The sequence below is a fragment of the Falco punctatus genome, assembly GCF_963210335.1.
Source record: "Falco punctatus genome assembly, chromosome: 3".
In the NCBI taxonomy this organism is placed as follows: Eukaryota; Metazoa; Chordata; class Aves; order Falconiformes; family Falconidae; genus Falco; species Falco punctatus.
In genome coordinates, this window is record NC_137582.1 from 17,760,805 (window position 1) to 17,780,504 (window position 19,700).

At 39.3% G+C, this 19,700-nt stretch overlaps 1 protein-coding gene across 2 annotated transcripts in view; it reads right to left on the reverse strand.

Annotated features, from left to right (window-relative positions):
• The window catches only part of NSMCE2 (NSE2 (MMS21) homolog, SMC5-SMC6 complex SUMO ligase), a 136,252-nt gene that overhangs the window by 105,920 nt on the left and 10,632 nt on the right, over positions 1-19,700 (reverse strand). Inside the window, exons 1-2 of one of the 2 annotated variants that reach the window (XM_080378390.1) lie at positions 16,662-16,719; positions 11-117 (exon numbers count right to left, since the gene is read on the reverse strand). In XM_080378390.1, the coding sequence (XP_080234516.1) occupies positions 11-117; positions 16,662-16,704 (150 nt within the window). In that variant the 5' untranslated portion in view covers positions 16,705-16,719. Of the gene's footprint in view, positions 1-10; positions 118-16,661; positions 16,720-19,700 lie in introns of those variants that run through there. The other variant, XM_080378389.1, reaches the window with a different exon arrangement.

A 19,700-nucleotide genomic window follows, 5' to 3' on the forward strand; every position in this document is an offset into this window, starting at 1 on the left:
GGCTGTTTACCTGATTTACTGTTTCTTCAATTGCTTCCACATAATGATTAAGCTCTCTGTCCATTGCAGCGTACTCTAACATGACATTTTCAATGCTCTTAACATCCTCTGCATCATCTGAAAAACAAAATATTTTTGTACACAGGTGATCAGTTGTATTATTTTCAGTTTGCATTTCTTCTTTACAAGTATAAATACAAGTATTAATGTTAGAATATCTAAAGCCTCTGTAAGGCACAGCAGGTGTTTTCAAGTTCCTCAAATAGAAGACTTTTTTCCAATTTTGCAATTGTAAACCTTGACATTTCTTGGGTAACTTGAACAAACAGCTTACTCAGGAAGATGCTTCCCTTGTTTCATGTGAACGAGAGAGTGTGTGTAATTTCGTCTACCAATACCTAGTCATTAGACAATCAGGGTATTTTCTGCAAAAGTTGTATTTCATGACTCATCACATTGCCTCAGAAATAGTCAGAAAAAACTTAAATGCCCTCTCAGTACAAATGGTTCACAGCTATAATTAGACCCTTTAACCCCAATAAACATAGCTACCAAAAAATGAAAACAGAGCTAGCATTTTATAACCCAGGAAATAATGGAAAACCGAATAGCATTAGTGAAACAAGCAGTAAAACTTTAATTACCAGTGAAAATCAATGGATACAGGACATGTGCTTGGAAATTCACACCCCTTTTTACTCTCTTCTGCATTCCCCCTAATTTCACTCCTTTCATCTCTTACTACACTGCTCTTTTCCTGTCCTAACGTTGTCATGCATCTGTTTAGCTGGAGAAGGACCCTTTGTAGATGCTACAGGCTTAACAGCCATGGCTGCATCTCCTGACACAGGTGCATATACCATACCAAATACTGCCAGCTGTGGGAGGACAGCCAGCTACCAGCTCCTAACCCATTTAGGAAATTAATAAATTAGGAAACATAAGTTTCCACTTTTCCTACTCCCATTTTTTCCTACCCTGCACTTTCCAGGTATAAAGAAAAGAGCTGGAAGCAGTGGAAGAGCCCCGTCTGCTGTGCAGCATTAGGGGTTGTTATTTGATGGAATATTCTTTACAAGCAGTTTAAGTAGCTAATCTGTGCTGGTGCTGTTATTTTTAGGAAGAAAATTGTGGTACAGCTTTTGAAATTACTTGTATTTTGAAGAAAGGAAAATGTCTTCTGATCTGGCAAGCTAGTGCCCTTCCTAAATTGCTAACTGTACTAGTACGTTAAGAGCACAAAAAAATCTGTCTCGGCAGAAAACTAACATAAAGCATTTTATATGGCCATCTTAGCTTGAGAGCAGAATCTGAAACTGCTGCTGAAACACATCACTCTGAGATAGGAGCTTCATACCATATGAAACAGTGACAGATCCAGGAGACAGAGGGAAAAGCACTAAGATATATTTACACAAAAAAGTTACATAATAAGCCATACTATTTTGTGAACATGGCAATTACAGTCATGATGTTTCCCTTAATTATATACAGGCTTGGTATGTATCCATTTTTCATTAAGTAGATGAATGGATAATGCAGACAGAATCTTGGCATTCCTGCAACTTTCTTCTGAATAATCAGCATTTCCCTCTCCCCTTTCCCTTCCCTCCCACCCTATTTCCATATCCTATCTGGTAACTATGATCATGCTCTTTTTCCTTCCTGCTAGGAAGCATATGAAGTGTCTCCTTCAAGGCTGACACAAATGGCACTCCATGAATCACAGGAAAGGTTTGTGTAGCAAGTAACTGTCATTCTCCTCCCATGGCCAAAATGAATCATATCCATGACATAAAGAAACTACAGTGGCCTAAATCTTTTTTTTTTTTTTTTTTTTTTTTTTTTTTTTTTTTTAGGGGAAAAGAAGTGCATTGTTAAACACCAAGACAGCTGTATTAACACCATCTTTCGTAAAAGTTAAAAATCTTTAGGTAAAGAATAATACTGTTGCAACTTGAGAGATGCACTAAAATACTAAAATAGAAGCTCAGAAGATCAAAGAGGTAGAACACAGCTCAGACAAGAGGGACATGTATCTGTAACAACATCCTGCCATACATTCTTCACGTATTGACCATTCCACCCATCCACTAGCATGTCTTAAATCTCAGTGATGTTCACCATTTTCCTTGTTGCTGTTTTTTCATGTACATGAAGTATGTTATATATACCGGGAATCTGCTGAATGCGTCACTAACACATGATTTTAGCTTGCCCCTGAAGGCACTATGGACATAAAGACAGATCTGAAGGACTATATGCAGGTCAGTTGTTGTCCATCCCCTATTTCTGCTCTTTGACAGATACTAGAGTCCATTTTCTATCTGCAATTCAATCCATAGTCCAAGGTACTGAAAGCTAAGAGGAAATCTCCCATGTTGTTCCCAGCCATTCATCTCCCCATCTCTTACACAAGATTTATAAGAAAACTTACATTACAGGCTATTTGATTTGCCATCTTGCCATCCCACAAAAAAAACTCTTCCTTCCCCTGATGAGCGAAGAACACTTCTGCCCTTCCCTGGTAAGGGGCAGATGCAGAGCAGAGCTTTGGTGCACATGATGAGAAGCTGTGGGTGACTATATGGGGATGTAAAGTTTTACGGCTCACCAAGGCAGGGATCCCAGCACCTTCAATGTTTCCTTACAACAGACTCCACCACAGACTAATCAGAACGCACCAGTTGACCTCATCTTACTAGGGAACAAGAAATTAGAAAAGACTTTTCTCTCCTCACCACCATACTACAACTCACTCTCCCAAATCCCACCAACCCATTAATTTAACAGCATTATATCACAAAGAACCAAAATTTAATAATCATATCCAACTTTTGAAAGATGCAAAAGGCACTGTCCATTATCCACTCTGCAAGCCCTGCTGCTACTCTTATTTCAGTTGCGAGGAAGGCAGTGGGGATTCATGGTAAAGAGACTCAGGGCACTTTCTCTCTTCCAGCAGACTGTGACCACATTATCTGCTGAACACCCTCCAGCCAGACTCCTGCTACAAAGCCAGCTAACTCTCCAAAGTACTCAAACCTTGCACTCTGCAGGCTAACAACCTAGCTCAACACCAAAATCAAACGCTTTGCAAGTGCTGGATCAGTGCCTTTCTGTTATCTAATCAAAAATTATCCTAATCTTGTTCCTAATTCATATCTAAGGAATGCATTCCAAACTCTCTGCATATGCTTTTAGCTATTGCCACAAAATACCATCGAAGTTGCATACTGTAGTTAAGTCTCCTTGTTATCTAAACTAAATATGTTGAGTTTAGTAAGCATTTCTCCACAAGTCCTTACCCTCACCACCCAGAGATTATACATTTTGCAATATTACATCTTTTACTCACAGAAAGCCCAGTTCAAGGCCATAATTTTAATTTTCAAAGCCCCATGTGCATCGTTAAAATTAGCTGGCTGAATATGCATACTTCATGACTGTGAATTCCAGCTTGCGTGACTTTATGATCTCTTTTTGTAATGGAAATGTGGATACTATTCTGAAGTCTCCCTAAATATTTACAGAACAAAGTTAATAAAGACACTAGCAGGAGTTCAATTTCTCATTTCTATTAAGAAACCAAACTGATCATGCACATGGTTCTTACTGCTGATTCAAACTGTAATCAATCGGGACTGGGTTACGTATCACAAACCCCACAGTATTAAAACAGAAGTTGCAATAACAGGATAGAGTCAAGTCAGCACTGGTTTAATACTTCCTATATTAACACTCATCTAAAATGCCACCCACTTATCTAAAACTTGCATTTCCTTCTAACATCTGAGTTCACATCTACTTTAGTTCCCCGTATACATCCACAAGTTAGCAAAATATCTAAAGATTTTACACAACTACCTCTTTTTCTGTGCAAAAGTTACAACATCAGTACTTGCTTATTTAGGCTGTTCTGCAGCCAATACGCAGCAATTAAAAAAAAGCATTCACTTCCACTGCAGACTGTCTCAAACACAGAACATTCTGGAATCCCATGAAATCACAGGAAGGCTCTAAGCCTACAAATATAACAGTACTTAAAATGAATGCTTAAGCACAGACAACACGTATTAACATAGAGATATATATACTTTTATATCTTTATAATATTGGCTAACAGAAGTCAAACTTTCAATTTAAAGAAAACGGGATATTGTCAGTTCTACCTCTTGCAGTATATGTTGAGTTGCTTTGAATTTCAAGGCTATGCACTGTTGCTTCTATCAGGCTCTTCCATCATTTAAGGCAGAAGAGGAATGGTATACCATTGCCCACAAATTTTGACAGTAGATTTCAGACTTTTAAAACACACGTAACACAAACATCTGTCACTTGAGCCAATAGCAACAGCAGTAGTAGGCAGTTGTCTTCATATGCACCAGCAGCAGATAAAATACACACTTTGCCAGCAGGTTTCAAGTTACTGCTGACAGCAGAGGAACACAGGCTCCCCGACTCCTTGATTTAGTTCCATCTTGTGGAGAAGAACATACATTCTCAATTCAGGATACAGCTAAGCATTTTTGTTGTTGTTTTTAGCAAGTACTTAATTTACAAAACCAAAAGTGCTAGCTAAGACACACTCCTCTGTGCCCCCAGTTCTGGTCTACTCAAAACTGTTGGTATTTCAAGTTGGACAATAAATCTTGAAAAAAACTATCAATTGACACTTTTAAAGAATAGATTCACAAAACACTTGGAGAAGACAGTAGCAAGACATCCCTCTACTGTCTAGATGTTCAGTTGTGAGAGGATACAGACATATTTAGACACTGTCTTATTTTCCTCCTCTGTCTAGATATAACTGGACCCTGCCATGATACCCCAGACTATACAGACCAAGAGGAACTAAAACAGGAGACTGGCTGCTTCTGCAGCACTGAGGGTTCATCTTCACTTTTTCTCCAGCAGATACGTGGACAGCTCCTCAGAAAACTCTCACCGAAGGAGAATTCTTTCAAAATATCATCTCGCTGACCTGTAGCATGTTTTATCTATTAGGCTGCAAAAAAAGCAGAAAGCCAGTACAGAAAATTCTGAACTAAAAGAAATTAGTAGCAATACAAAGGACCAGCAGAAGAATGGAGAAAACCAGTTTCATCTCCTGAATGCAGGTGTCCTCATATTAAAACCAGAAAAATGGTTAAAAGTAAAATACCCCAAAATCTCCATCGAGCCCTTTGGATGGGGAACTAACCTTTGCAACTCATAAGAGAAGAAAAACTATAGCTCATTAGAGGGCCCATCAACCATGCTGGGAATGGCAATTGGTGGAGTAAAGGGGAACTCAGGGCAGTAATTGCAAAATTTCCCTCCATGCAATAGTCAGAAGCTACTGCTGAGGCTAGTCCTAAAGAAACGTCCAGCTTCTCAGGAAATGCCTTAACTGGGCTGTTTCCAGCCATTTCAAGCTGGATTACCCTCACTGTCCTGTAACAAAGCCATTCTGCTTGCATAGAAAGTTTTCATATACGCAGTTAGAGACTGAGCATGAGTGATTTTACAGGCCAACACCTTCACCTAGATGCTAGCACTCCAGTGAAAAGTGGGTATATCTTACCAAATGACATTATACCCATGAGAGAAACAGAAATCTACTCTCGGTGACCCTGCCTGAGCAAGGGGGTTGGACAAGTTGACCTCCAGAGGTCCCTTCCAATCTCAACCATTCTGTGATTCTGATACTCCTCAATATCCAACAACCTCTTCTCTAAACCATTCTTCTGGAAGATGGTTGAAAGTAAATTAATGTTCAAGTCCTCTCAAGCAACGAAGGAAGCTGAAGCTGAGTTTCCTATATTCTACCAAAGAAAAAAATCTAAACAGAAGGAATAAAAGTGAGAGGAGTGTTGGAGACAGGACTAATAGAACTCATAAAGCAAAGACCAGCACAGAAGAACACCATAAGCTGTGCCCTCAGTTGCAGGAGAACTATTGCTTGTGAATGATTTCTGAAGTTTCACCTTATTTTCTATTCAGCTTCTGTTAAGAAATTGCAAATCAAACTACAATACTTGTATTCAGGTCAAGCATTTTGCTGTACCTGAGTGAAGTGTTCTGAGGTTTTATTTTGGAAAGGAAAGGGCAGTGCTTTTCAGTCTGGATTTAAACATTTGTTTTATTCAGCAAGTAACTGAAAAAAAAAATAATCTTCAATTATCCATTTCTCCCTGCTTCATTTTTTTTTTTTTTAAGTAGGGTGAGCCAAGAGTGTCTGTTATATTACAGACTACTCCTGGCAAAAAAAACCCTCATCTTGTGTTACCAGCCATTTCCCTGTAGGCTATGACAGTCTGAAATGGGAAGAGATAAGACTCAGTGACCCGGGAAGCTCCTGCCAAGCCCACGAAAGTGAAACGCAAGTGCATGATATTGTAGAAAGAATCAGAATTTCAACAGAAACAGACCGTGCAGGGTCTGAATGCCCACTTTGAAACATCTCAGTTGCTGAATGCCCAGTTTGAAACATCTCAAGGGGCCAGCATTTCCAGTGAGTGGGTGTTGCGCACATTCTGAAAACAGTCATCTCAGAGTGGGCACAGAGAAGCTGAAGCACCCAGTATTACTAACCACTTTTGAAAATAACTTACTATATTATTCTATAATAATCATGAAACTTTTGCTCAACCTGAAACTCCCTTAAACTCCTTTGCCACCAGAACTAGGCCAACAGTGCTTCTAAAAGCAACTTCCTTACAGTTTTGGGGTTGTTTTTTTTTCCTTCAAGACCACCAGGGGAAGGCTAAAAAGTCATAATGATCCCAGCTTAGACTTGAGAGGAGTAACAAAGATCTATCTTACCAGATATTTCTGCCACAGTATCCATAGACCGCAAACTAAAGAAGGATAATACCTCCAAACACCTATTGACACTGTAGTAACACCTAATGAAATAAACAGGGTTCTCACAGACAGTTTGATTTAGCAAAACACTCCAACATGTGCTGACGTGCTTTGCTGTACAAAATCCAAAGTAAAATATTATTCAACACTAATAGAGATGTTTTAATTTAGGCTGAGGCACACAATAAAAAGACATCAACTAATCTCTTATACAAGTAAAGAGAGTTTGCTTATGGAACACAACGGGAATTTTTTTTTTATATCATATCTACATATTTTTTGCTACTGTAACCTCTGTATTTGATGCCACATATACAACACCAAGACATGAAGACAGGTAGTATGTACGCACTTCCCCAAATAAAAATGGATGTTTGCTTGACTAAATATTAAGGCCTGTACAATTTGCGGGCTGCTTCCCTCCTTTCAGATGAGAGACCAGCACCTGACCAGCACCTTTTTTCTCCTTACTAAATTCCAAGGTCGCAGTGAGGTTAATCTTTATTTCACCAGTTAACACCTACTTAATTTTGCAGAAAGACCAATTTAAAGTTAACAAAGACACTGTAACTAGTAAGCAGAAGCATGAAAGATGGATAAAGCATTTACAAGATGCAACAGTTTTAAGAAGCAGCTCAAGCTCTCCTCTGTCATAATTCTGTATCAGTTTCCTGGCATTACGGTAGTATCGATGTAGAACTACCATGCTCTGTTCAGCAAATGAGTAAAACAGCATTCCTCAACACTATCTATATCCATGAGCCCAAGAAGAACAAAACCACAAGTTATGTTGACAGACAAGCAGCAAGAAAACACCAAGGCTGAGGTTCGTGTACCTTTTCTTTGGTAGCAAAAGGAGTTTCACAGGTCATTTCCCCAGACTCTCTGCTGCCCCTCAGCTAGGATAATATGACTTTTCACAGGGTCATATTATAAATTTGAAACAATCCAAGCTAAAAATAGCATTCCATCCTCCAAAACCAAACCAAACAACCCCAAAACCATGGTATTCCAGCAATTGAATCTGAAGTACAGATATACACACAGTTGTACCAGTACAATTGAGGGGGTGGCAAACTGTAGCAGGGTGGAGTTGGGGGGAAATAACTACCTCAGCCAGCTTGTTTGCCAAGAAAAAGTTAGAGGAACCACACCTGTGTTTTCTAAGTACAAGGCATATGTTATCTTCACAGAGAAATCTGACCAATCTCTTGCAAAAAAAAAAAAAAAAAAAACCAAAACCCCCACCTCTATTCTCCTAAAAGCATACATATATATATATATATATATCCCCCTCTTTTCTCAGTGGATTTCAACATACGGTGAAATTAAGGCTGAAAACAACATTCACGAATAATTTTAATGGGAAAGGATTTTCCTATGACTAACAAGTTTCTTGCCTGTGGAGGCGTGGGCATGTCTACACCACACAATAGAGCATGGTTCAGAGCCCCAAGCTGCTGCTGACCTTGCCTTCCTCAGAACAAGAGATGGGAGGTCTGGGAATATTTAAAAGCAAGGGGTCTGCTGCTGTCCTCCTACCTATTTTCTCCTCTCAGAACTTGATATGATAACATTAGAACTCAGGCAACAATTTTCCTGACATATTTTCCCTCACAAGGAACAGTGAAATATTTGTTAAGGTCTTGTAATTGCTACTCTTTTATCCCTCAGAACACTTTCTAAAACTGCTGTTTCACATGAAGTATTTTATTTCAAGACTGTTAATTAGCATTTACAATTTCCATAAAAGGTTCATAGGCTGCTTTATCTATGATTTCCACTGGAAAGGAATCCCATCAAAATCATATTTTTATGATTTTTTTATGAATCCAACAAGTTCATTTCCAACTTGTCAGATTTTTTTCTAAAGCAGCACAATTTCTGCTCTATTACACAAGATCTCTACTTGCATATTATGAATTCTACAGAGATAATCCACCCCTTTTTTGTTTACAAGTCAACTGTGTTAATGCTTTCTCTTGTCAATAACTAATTCTTATCTTATTTTAAATTGCATTGACAGGTAGGAAATAAATATTTTAGTGTGAAGTTCAATTCTGTCTCTAATAAAAGGCATGATTGTTATTATCCAGCAGTAAACAATACCATGAGGTTTGCCCAAAAAAACCTTTGCTTGTGTTAATGAACCTATTCTATTTCTCATCTCAGAGAAGCTCATTCAAAGTGCCCCTTCATTAAACTAAATGCAGTGGTTACTTAGATTTTCCTCTGTTTGAGGGAAGCAGAAAATGGATTGGGAAGACATTTCATTGAAAAAAAAAAAAACAAAACCCAACGGTAAAGATAGGCAAATAAACTCTTTTTGCACAAGACCATCAAAATTCTCTGAAACATTACTTCGCTGTCCAGAATTGGAGACAGCCTAACAGACACCTGGCTAACAAGCTCTCATCAGAGCTTACTTAATCAGCTATAATGTTTTAGTAAATGCAGCTATTCTGGGCTCAAGCTACCATATACCCGAGTCTGGTGCAGATATATCCAACTCAAAACCTAACTGCGCAGACTAGAGATGCTGCATGTGGCACCACAAGAAATAGGAGGCACATGGTGGGTGCATCATCAGTGGCCTGGGCCACAGAAAACAGGGCCATGAGGCAGGACAGAAGCATGGGAGAATCGCCTTGCTAAGTGAATGAGTGTGCAGTTTCAGTATGGAGACAGTCTCACTCTCTCCCTCACTGCAGACTCCCTTCGTACTTCACAGGTGTCAATATTAGTGCTTCTGCATGAACTGCTCAACAAACTGGTCCAACTAAAACTTGAGCAAGCTGTTCTTCTTAATGCAAACAAGGCCCCATTGGCAGACTGCAGTGTGAGGCACACAACAGGGCCAGTTCGGTTCAACATCTGTATCGATGATCTGGGCAAGGGGACTGAGTACACCCTCAGAAAGTTTGCAAGTCGACACCAAGTTGGATGGGAGTGTTGAACTGCTTGAGTGCAGGAAGGCTCTGCAGAGGGATCTGGACAGGCTGGATTGGTGGGCTGAGGCCAATTGCATGAGGCTCAACCAGGCTCAGTGCCGGGTCCTGCACTTGGGTCACACCAGCCCCACACAGCGCTACAGGCTGGGGCAGGGGGCTGGAAGCTGCCTGGGGGTGCTGGTTGACGGCCAGCTGGGCATGAGCCAGCAGTGTGCCCAGGTGGCCAAGGCAGCCAATAGCATCCCAGCTTGTATCCAAAACTGTGGCCAGCAGGACCAGGCCAGTGACCGTCCCCCTGCACTGGGCACTGGTGAGGCGGCACCTGGAACCCTGTGTTCAGTGTCGGGCCCCTCACTGCAGGGGGGACACGGAGGGGCTGGAGCGTGTCCAGAGACGGGCAACGGGGCTGGGGAAGGGGCTGGGGCACAAGTCTGATGGGGAGCGGCTGAGGGAGCTGGGGGTGTTCAGCCTGGAGAAAAGGAGGCTGAGGGGGGACCTTGTCGCTCTCTGCAGCTCCCTGGCAGGGGGCTGTAGGCAGGGGGGGGGTCAGTCTGTTCTCCCAGCGTACAAGTGACAGAACAAAAGGAAACAGCCTCAAGCTGTGCCAGGGGAGGTTTAGATTAGATATTAGGAAAAACTTCTTCACTGCAAGTGTTGTCAAGCATTGGAACAGGCTGCCCATGGAGTCACCATCCCCGGAGGTGTTTAAAAAACATGTAGATGTGGCGCTTAGGGACATGGTTTAGTGGTGGACTTGGCAGTCCTGAGTTAATGGCTGGACTTGATGATCTTAAAGATCTTTTCCAACCTAAATGATTCTATGAGCTCTAGTACAAGTTAAAGCAGTAGAACAAGTATCAAACAGGAAGGTAAAACCAAGATAATCCTTCACTTCAAGACAGTCCAACACCAACTTATTTCAGCTCTGTTCAGTGTTCCCACACAAAAAAACCCCACAGAATCCAAACTAAGTTTCCACAACCAACACCAACAGCTTCGTGGAGACACAAATGAATACTCTTCCAGATCACAAATTTTAACATTATTGACCTAAAATTAAACAGCTGGGGGAGGAAATATGCCAAAAAATTCTGGGTTTTAATTGTCAAATATTTTGATTAGATACTTCCAAACATAACTTCATTGGCTTTTTGTTGGTTTTTTTTTTTTTTTTTAACCCACAGTCTCCCATTTCAAGTTTTTATATTTCTCCTTCTACAACCTTTGGCACTACTGAGTTCAGAATTTAGAGAAGCTGATCAGTAGCCCCAGACAGAGCAAGGCTAGACTTCAGCTAACTAGCCGGGGCACTGGCTGTACTGCAACTGAAGCAGCAAGCATCTCAGGGTGGGAAAACAATCCAGTTGTATATTCAGCCTTTTAGACAAATCTGGCTGGCAGGCAACTCCCAATTCTACACCACTGTGAACAGAGCAGTGACATGTCTTACAACAGAGCTGACACTGGTACACATGCATAAAGGAATAAACAAAAGATAAATCAGATTCGTAATATACAGCTAACAATGGAAAGTTTGGGGGTTTAAAATCAGAAACACTGATTTGTTAGATTATCAGAAATGGGAATGTTAGTAGAATAGATATGAGTATCACCTTCAAAGTTAATTGTTGAAAATTAAGATACTTCCATATGCTTTGGAAATTTTCCAGTTTCTGTTGAAGAGAGCTAACAGACAGAACACAAGCAAGGTTAAACTACATGAGTCTAGAAAACCAATCTCCCATGCAAGCAAAGGTCAAGTGATGTTCCCCACACAAAGCATCCAATTCAGCATGAATCACGTATTGATATAGTACTTGAAGTGCTAACCATGCAGCAATACTAAAGCTAGGACTTTCAGAGCCCATAATTTCTCAATATGACAAAAAAAACCCAAACAAAAAACCCCAACTAACCCAAAAAAAACAACCCACAACCTAATCTTCTTACACAGACAAGGCAAAGGCAAAGACTGCACACAAACTGCAAGCATAATGAAAACCAGCAATTCATTCTGCCTCCAGCAGGCCTCCTTTGCATAAAACCTCTTCTGTGAATTGGCAGATCTCCCCTTTTTGGCATGAATTGCTGGTATGTGGCATTCATTCTGTTGCTTGCATACTGGTAAGTGATGGAGCTAAATCTTTCCATTGTTGGAATTTCATTTCCCGCAAACTTCATACAAAAATTACTCCTACTATGAGGAGCTGCTACTTTGTTGCCATGTGGAAAATGCACATTGCTGTGCAAAAAAGGGCAATGCAATTCTGTATAGCCTGGATCTCTCACATGTGCACAAATATTTATGATTTTGAGGGGAAACAGGAATTTGTTTGATGGCTTACAGTACACCACAGCTGATGGTCTCTCAGACTGTTTTTTAGATAACACTGTTATCTTTGTCCACAGTAGAAAAGAAGTAGCTTTGTGGGGGCCTCGTGGCATTTAAAGGGGCAGTTTTGAGAAAACAGGAATGTCAATTGAAACCTAGTGTGGAAATGTTCTGTAACTAGATAGGAAGAAGTAGAAGGCTCCCTCTGTTCAGTACTTAAACAGAACTGGTAAACGATCACATAGCTCTTGGACATTGTTTTATTAAAATAAATTCAGAACCATATGACTATGCTTGAGATTTGTGTAGTTGAGATATATTAGTTGAGATAATTTTCTACCCTTTATAATGATATGCCTTTGAATTTTGTTCCATCTAAAATCTGGTTTTCTATAAAAGTGACTGGGCCAAATCTGTGCACTAAAGTATGTTCAGTGGAGGAGAACTCTTGATTACCTTGAGACTACCTTGACATACCAGGATAGACTACACACCTCCAACAAGGCATGGTTAAAAGATTAATCTAAAAGTACTGAAGAAATACAGAATTTGAATGAGTTATGGCATACCTAATTCACTCAAAAAACATCTGTGAATTAGATCCACACCCACAAGTAATAAACTTTAAAAAAAAAAAACAAGTCTTGTGAAAATGTCACATTAATCCATCCATACAGTAAAAAGTCTACTCACCCACTGCTTACTAAGATGATTAGTAAGGAAATCACAAGTTAAACTTTATTCATCTGCTTAAGAAAAATAGGAAAGAGTTTGCAAGGTTGATTTAACTCAGAAGATATTATTGTCACTTGACATTTACATGCAATGTATAATTCCATTCCCACTTGCAGTCTGGGGAAAGCCTGTTAAAATACTTCCTTAATGTGTGAACACTTCTTTGAATTGTGCTCTTTTCATCTGCCACCTTCTCCTTAAGCCAGCTGGCTCCTTTTGTTAAGTCTTTTTTAATAAGAAAGTTCATTATATGTTCATTATAAAGCTGTTTGAGATTGTCACCTTCTATCGAGTGCTAATGCACATGCTTATTTCAGAGCACTCTATAGCATTTGTTGATAATGTCAAAAAAGCAGGTTCACACACACATACATCCTGAGTAATTCTAGTGTGAGACTAATCAGAAAGACCTCATCTCTCTTCTCATTTTCAGCCACATGAACCAGTCCTCCTTTGATTTATATGCCAGACTACTCTTCCCATTTGCAAAAGCTAACACCTTTATGGAAACTATGGAAGTTGCTTACATGGGAAACATCATTAGGAAGGCATTTAAATATCTTTTGTGATCTAGAGCATCATCAGTTTACTGTCCTGCTTAATCTTTTTGCTGTGGCTTTCGTATTTCTTACCTCTCCTCCTTCATTACATATGATTCTTTACCACTTGCTTCTCTCCCCTTCTCTTCCTCCTCAATCAGTTCCCCCATTCCTGCTCTTTTTTTCTGAGCAGTTGCTAACCTGCTTTTTGATTCTTTCTCTATAAGCAAGTGGTATCTTCCCGGTGATCACAGTCTCTTAACTTTCTCCCATCCTTTTATATAATTGCAGCTCTAACAGACTCATGGCTGTTGACTTTCTTTTATTGGCATAAAGGTCCATTTACACACACACACAAAAAAAAAAACCCACACTGAAGCAACAGTAACAAAAAATACATAAACTCACCAGTAATAAATAGTAACTGCTATGTAGTGCACCATTTGGTAACTAACCTAATTGCGAACAATGCCTGAAAGGGTGACTGAGGCAGCAATACGAGCGATGGCAGGTTATCTGGCTAGTACATGCACGTCCTACACAGAAGGTTGTGCTGTATAATGCTCGTGATGAATGCCAGACTCTTGCTCCATGTTCAAAGAGGGGTACAGGGATTGTTTGGGGTTTTTTATTAAAAAAAGAGGCTGACTGTATGCTGACAATTTTTCAGATTTATCTCTATCTTTACATGGCACATAGTGCATAATTTGGGCAAAAGCTCTTTCTAGACCAACAAGCATGAGACTAAATCTTGCTAACTGCATTTTCTTTCAGTAAGATCTTTCAGTATTTCAAAGAAAAAGCAACATAAATCACTCAATGCCTGGAAAGCGTAACTTACATCAAGACTCGCTAAAGCAACTCAACTTGCAAAGTTTAAGTAGGAGATGCTAAAGGTCACTTCCTCATGATCTACCGCTACCATCCTGAAGATTTCTGAACATATTGGGATCTTTGATTATCAGACAGAAACATAAGACCCAGTGTCTGAAAACTGGAAGAAAGAAAACACAAGGTTGAACTTTTTATTCAGAGATGGGATAGATTCTCTGTCACTTCAGTTGATCTTTCGCTGGACTGTGAGTTTCACTGTAAATTTTCTTTCCCTAAACAGTTTTAGAAGCACATTTTTTGAATCAGTGTAATATTTTCTCTCTTCACATAGTATTATATATTGACCCATTACTAAACATCAGACCATCCTCCTGTAGACATGGCTGCAGGATCCACTCATAAATTTCATTTAAGTGCAAATCTTCACTTAGTGCCTTGTATATATTTTAGTAGTTTGAATCATTTCATACCACCTCTAATAGTTCTTAGAGATGTGATATTTGTTAATTCACAAAAGATAAAGATGATATCTTTGCTAGGCTGTTTTTTTCTGCTGCCTTTTATTTCCCCTGCACACATATTTCTCCTGACTACCTATCTCCTACCTTTTCCAGTCACTTACTGCCACTACAGACAACTCACATTATTTCTAAACTCTTGCAATGTAATTTCCACAAGCATAGAAGATGCAAGGAACAACAGAAGTTGAGTATCCGCACAGGAGTTTTAAGATCTTTAGATGTTCCTGACATCTCTTTTTATAGAAGGGAAACTGATGTCTAGTGAACTTCAACGACTTGCCCAAGGCCACATGGTGCAATGCCAGTTTGAAAGCACAGTTATTCCTAGCCTTAAGGCCTCAGCAAAATCAGACTTGGAGCATCTCAGTTCTTTTCTCTCTTTCATATAATGCTATTATGAGTTCCTTGTTCTTTTTGAGAGAAAATGGGAAAGGAAATGAGAAGGGAAGAAAAAAATCTATGAAAATTATAATAAAAAATAGTCTAGATGTACAATTTGGACACCCAACCTCTGCCTGTACTCCGAAGGATGACATTTTTCATAGGTGTCAGTGTCAGTAATCATAAGGAACACAGAAGTCTTACATGTGATTCTGACCGATAAAGCAAATATTCCTACTTAAATTCTTGGAATTTAATCAGTGCATATTAAAATCTTCATTCTTCACTAGAGCGTCAGTGTGCTATATAATACTGGTGTAAATGGAAACATATAAAACCTGGATTTGGGTCAGATGCATTGTAAATTTTCTTCTTTAAATTATTTTTATCTGAAAGTACTAAAAACCTCTTAGAATTCATTCTATGTGCACTGACAGGAAGTTAATTGAGTATCAAAAAAAAAAAAAAAAAGAGAAAAACACAGTTGCAAGTTCTTGAATTCTTGAAGAGAAGAACAAAGAAGAGAAAGAAAAAGACAGGAAAAAAGAAAAAATATATGAGTGCCCTGCATCTATTGGTAGGGGATCAGGATGAAGTTTTCAGAATGATAATGTCTGCATAAAGGCTTCTTTCATGTTTTGACCAAACACTGAGAACATGTCAGCACAATGCTTACTTTTAACCGAGATAAATCTTCCCCTAACGGAAAGAATTAAGAAAAGAAATACAATTGCTTTATATTCTTAATCTTTCTGAATGCTGCCAATTTTTTTTACTTTTGTGGGTTCCTCCTCCCTCCCTAGTTATTCAGGCACACAATTAGATCACTGAAAGCTAAATACTGATCTACTTAATTTGATAAAAATTAAAGCCTTCACAGTGGGTTCTTCAAAGCCCACACTACTTTCTATATATATTGTATGCCTCTACGTTTGAACAGGAGTTAGCGGTATTTTCTTATATTGCCACATTTCTGTGGCAGAAATACGACGATAAGAAAATGACAGATTAATATACTACAGAGAATATTTTCATACAGTAAATTACTCAGATAAAATATTCCTCTCTGGCTTTTGTTCAAAGAGGTTGATTTATCTTTGTGCTAAAGAGCCCACACAAGACCTCTGCAGTACTTCATAGTATTTTGAAGCTGGAACAGACCATTAGGATCATCTATTCTGATCTCATGCATGGTAGAGGCCAAAGAACCTCACCCAGCAATTTCAAGCTTATAACTTACAGCTGTAAGCTCACTCATTCTCTCAAGGTTAACATCACTAGTGTGCAGAGGGTCTGCAAAAAGGTCTACATAGCATTTAAATCGCACTTATGATCTATTTTGAAGACTGCTGAGAATTTATGAGGTATAGGGCACAGAGAAATTTATAGTGACTATGGGTACATGAGGTAACCCACCAGGTGACTGTAAGCCTCCCTAACTCATAATGACCTTTGGGGGAGAAAATTACCTGCTGCTTAGGAAAATACATAAGAAAAGAGTATAAATATGCACACGTACCTATGTATGTCTTTGAAATTAAGACATCACATGAATACCACATACCGAAACCTGAGAAATAAAAATTGTGCAGTTTTCATCTGAGTATTCACAAGAGTTCTGACAAAAAACAAGACAGTCCGGAGTATGACCTTCTGTTCAGCTGCAAGCTGTCCGTACATTTCCATGAGAATGCACTAAAGACAGTTATTCAGCAAGCTAGCTTGAAATCAAGACTGGATTTCACTCTGAATGATACTCTCTAGTTCAACCACAACATACCAGCTTCACGGAAAAATAACTGTATGAAATGCAATGATCTGTATTATGCAGGAAGTCGAACTAGCAGATCATGCTGGTCCCAAACAGCCTTGAAAATCTGTGATCTGATAACACGCATTCTCTTTCTCCACTATTATCCTTATCCTCCATTTATACTTTAGTGTTACTAAATGCAAGAGTATGGTGAATCCGCACCAACACCTCTAAAGCTGTTCTAGGAGTGAGTTGCTGTAGTGCCCCGGCAGCGCGGGCACACACTGCAGGAAAGCCTGTGCTGCCAGCCCATGGGTTTCTCTTCCCTTCAAGAACTACGACAGCTGAGAACAAAGACACTTCAATGCACTTAGCTTGCCGAGTACCCACAAGGAAAAAAAAAAAAGCCAGCAGAACAAAAGCATGCTGCTTAATATAGCTCCCTTCCCCTCGCTGCACAAAATTCCAGCTAGGAAATAATAACCACCCCACATATTTGTTTCTTCCCACTTTGTGAGATTACAGACTATGGCCAGGGTGGGTTTTGGATAAATATAAAAGAACACAAATCCTTCATTACAAGTCATATTTTTTCCAGATTTTGAAACAAGGCACATTTCCAAATTCTCCTTTTCCAGACAGCTTCTTTGAAGAACAGCCTTCAGAACCAACCAGCATATTCCAGCAACGGGGTCATCAGTGCTAACTCTAAATGTTACAAGTAATTTTTACACTGTAATTACTGAAGCACAGAGGTAGGACAAAAAATCAATCCAGCCCTCTTCTCAAAATTTGGGTGTTGACTGAAGAGCATAATGCACAAAATGTAGGTTTTTTGTCTTCAGAAAAGCATTCCACAAGAACTCAACTGGTCCTTTTTGTTTCAAAAAATAAAACTACTTGAAGAAGAAATACTTGAAGTGTGACACCATTTACTTACCTACCTACTTCAAAAAAACATACATATCCTCCTCACTGTTAGTTGAAAGGTTAAATACCTATAAAGTAATCCAACGTAATAGAGGACAAGCGTAAGTTCAGATAAAAAAATAACATCTTTCCTAAAAGGATGAATTGTATGCAAGGGATTTGAAGGGAAGCAAAATCAGTACTTTTGAGAGAGAAAAATCTGAAACATTTTCTCTCACATACCCCAAAACATACATTTACTTTAAACAACAGGAAAAGAATCTTCCCAAGAAGAAAGATGTAATTTTGGTGCCTTCACTGAGTTTGTGCATGGCACCAATTAGTACCACAGACACTGGTGTAGCAACAAAGCAGACCAGTTAACAAACAGCTTCTAGCAGATAAATGCCTGGGGTTAGAAAGAAACTTCCTTTGTGACAGCTTGGTATCATCAGGGAATTCTTGCAGCTTCACAGGAAGCATCTGGTAGAGGCTAACACAGAAGGGTTACTGAACTTCACGGATCACTGGTCTCTCTTCATTTTCTAAAGTAACTTCTCTCATAGCTAGAAAATATTTTTGTACACCAAGTGTCAGTGAAAAGCCGTTTATCTCCAAGATGGACTTTGACATTCTACACATACTCTCCAACAAGAAAAAAGAAAAGTAATCCTGCAGCCCCTGCTTGGAATTTACTCTAACCTAAAGACTAGGTAAATTCTGAGGGACTAAGGCACACTCTTAGGGATTTTCAAATCCATGTAAGATTGTTCCATCGTGTCCATGAAGAAGTAATGGATTGCACAATTCTAATGCTATTCCTGCTATATAAAACTGTTTGCTGTTTGCTTCCCATGAGCACCTTCACAGATTCGTGGGCTTGCAACGGGAAAACAGTCTTAATTCCTCATGCAGGGTCCCTACAACACAGATCACAGCTTTGTTCTTTATGAGGCCACTATGAGGTAGAGAGCGACCTAACAAAACCACAATTGGATTGTGGAGGAAGGCAGGACGTGCAAGAAAACATCTTGACGCAGTTTATCTTCTCTGGACAAGAACAGGATAGCAAGTCAAACCTTAGTCCTGCTCATTTCCTCAGTCAGCAGACCTTCACGCTACCTCTTACTCAAGCAGGTCGTGAAGTGCCGTTCTAGCCTATATATTATCTCCTGTTCTCAGGTCAAATACCTTACATCTTGGTTAATTTTATGAAGCACAGTAATTTCAAACACTATGGAAACTTTGAACAGAGCTTGAGAATTTTAGAAGCACAGATGTCAACAGGTTTACCTCTGGATCCCAAAACAGTCACATCATGGTCATTTCATGCACAAGAACTTTGCCAGTGTTAAGATTCGTGTTACACTATGGTACTGCCATTTTGAATTTTCAATAAAAAGTAACAAGAAAAAAAACTTACAAAGGAAAAAAATTAACCAAACCATTTCATATTCAAACACAGCTAGAGAGTCCATCCCTATACTGGAGTTTGCACCATTCCAACTAGGAGAAGTTTTAGGTCAATGACAGAGAAACTTCCATGGAAAGGTCCCCTGCTCTCAGTGATGAACAGACTTCAGATGTTCAAGTCTGACTGTTGGTTATAGGTTGCTGTGATGCATTTAGAATGCCACTCCATGTAGGAATAGTGGATATTCCATAGAAACTCATGAACCAACTGTCTATTAAAAAGCTGCCAATAACTTCTTAAAACTAAGCTAACTGACATGTCTATACTCGTTACGCTCCTTCCTATGTCAACAAGGGTCAGCAACATTTAGAGTGATTCCTGTTTAACACTACCTTAAGAGAGCAGTGAGGGAAATCAAAGTGATGTAGGTAATCTCACAGAGCTAAATACACATTGAAAAAAAATCCTACCTTACTAACTAC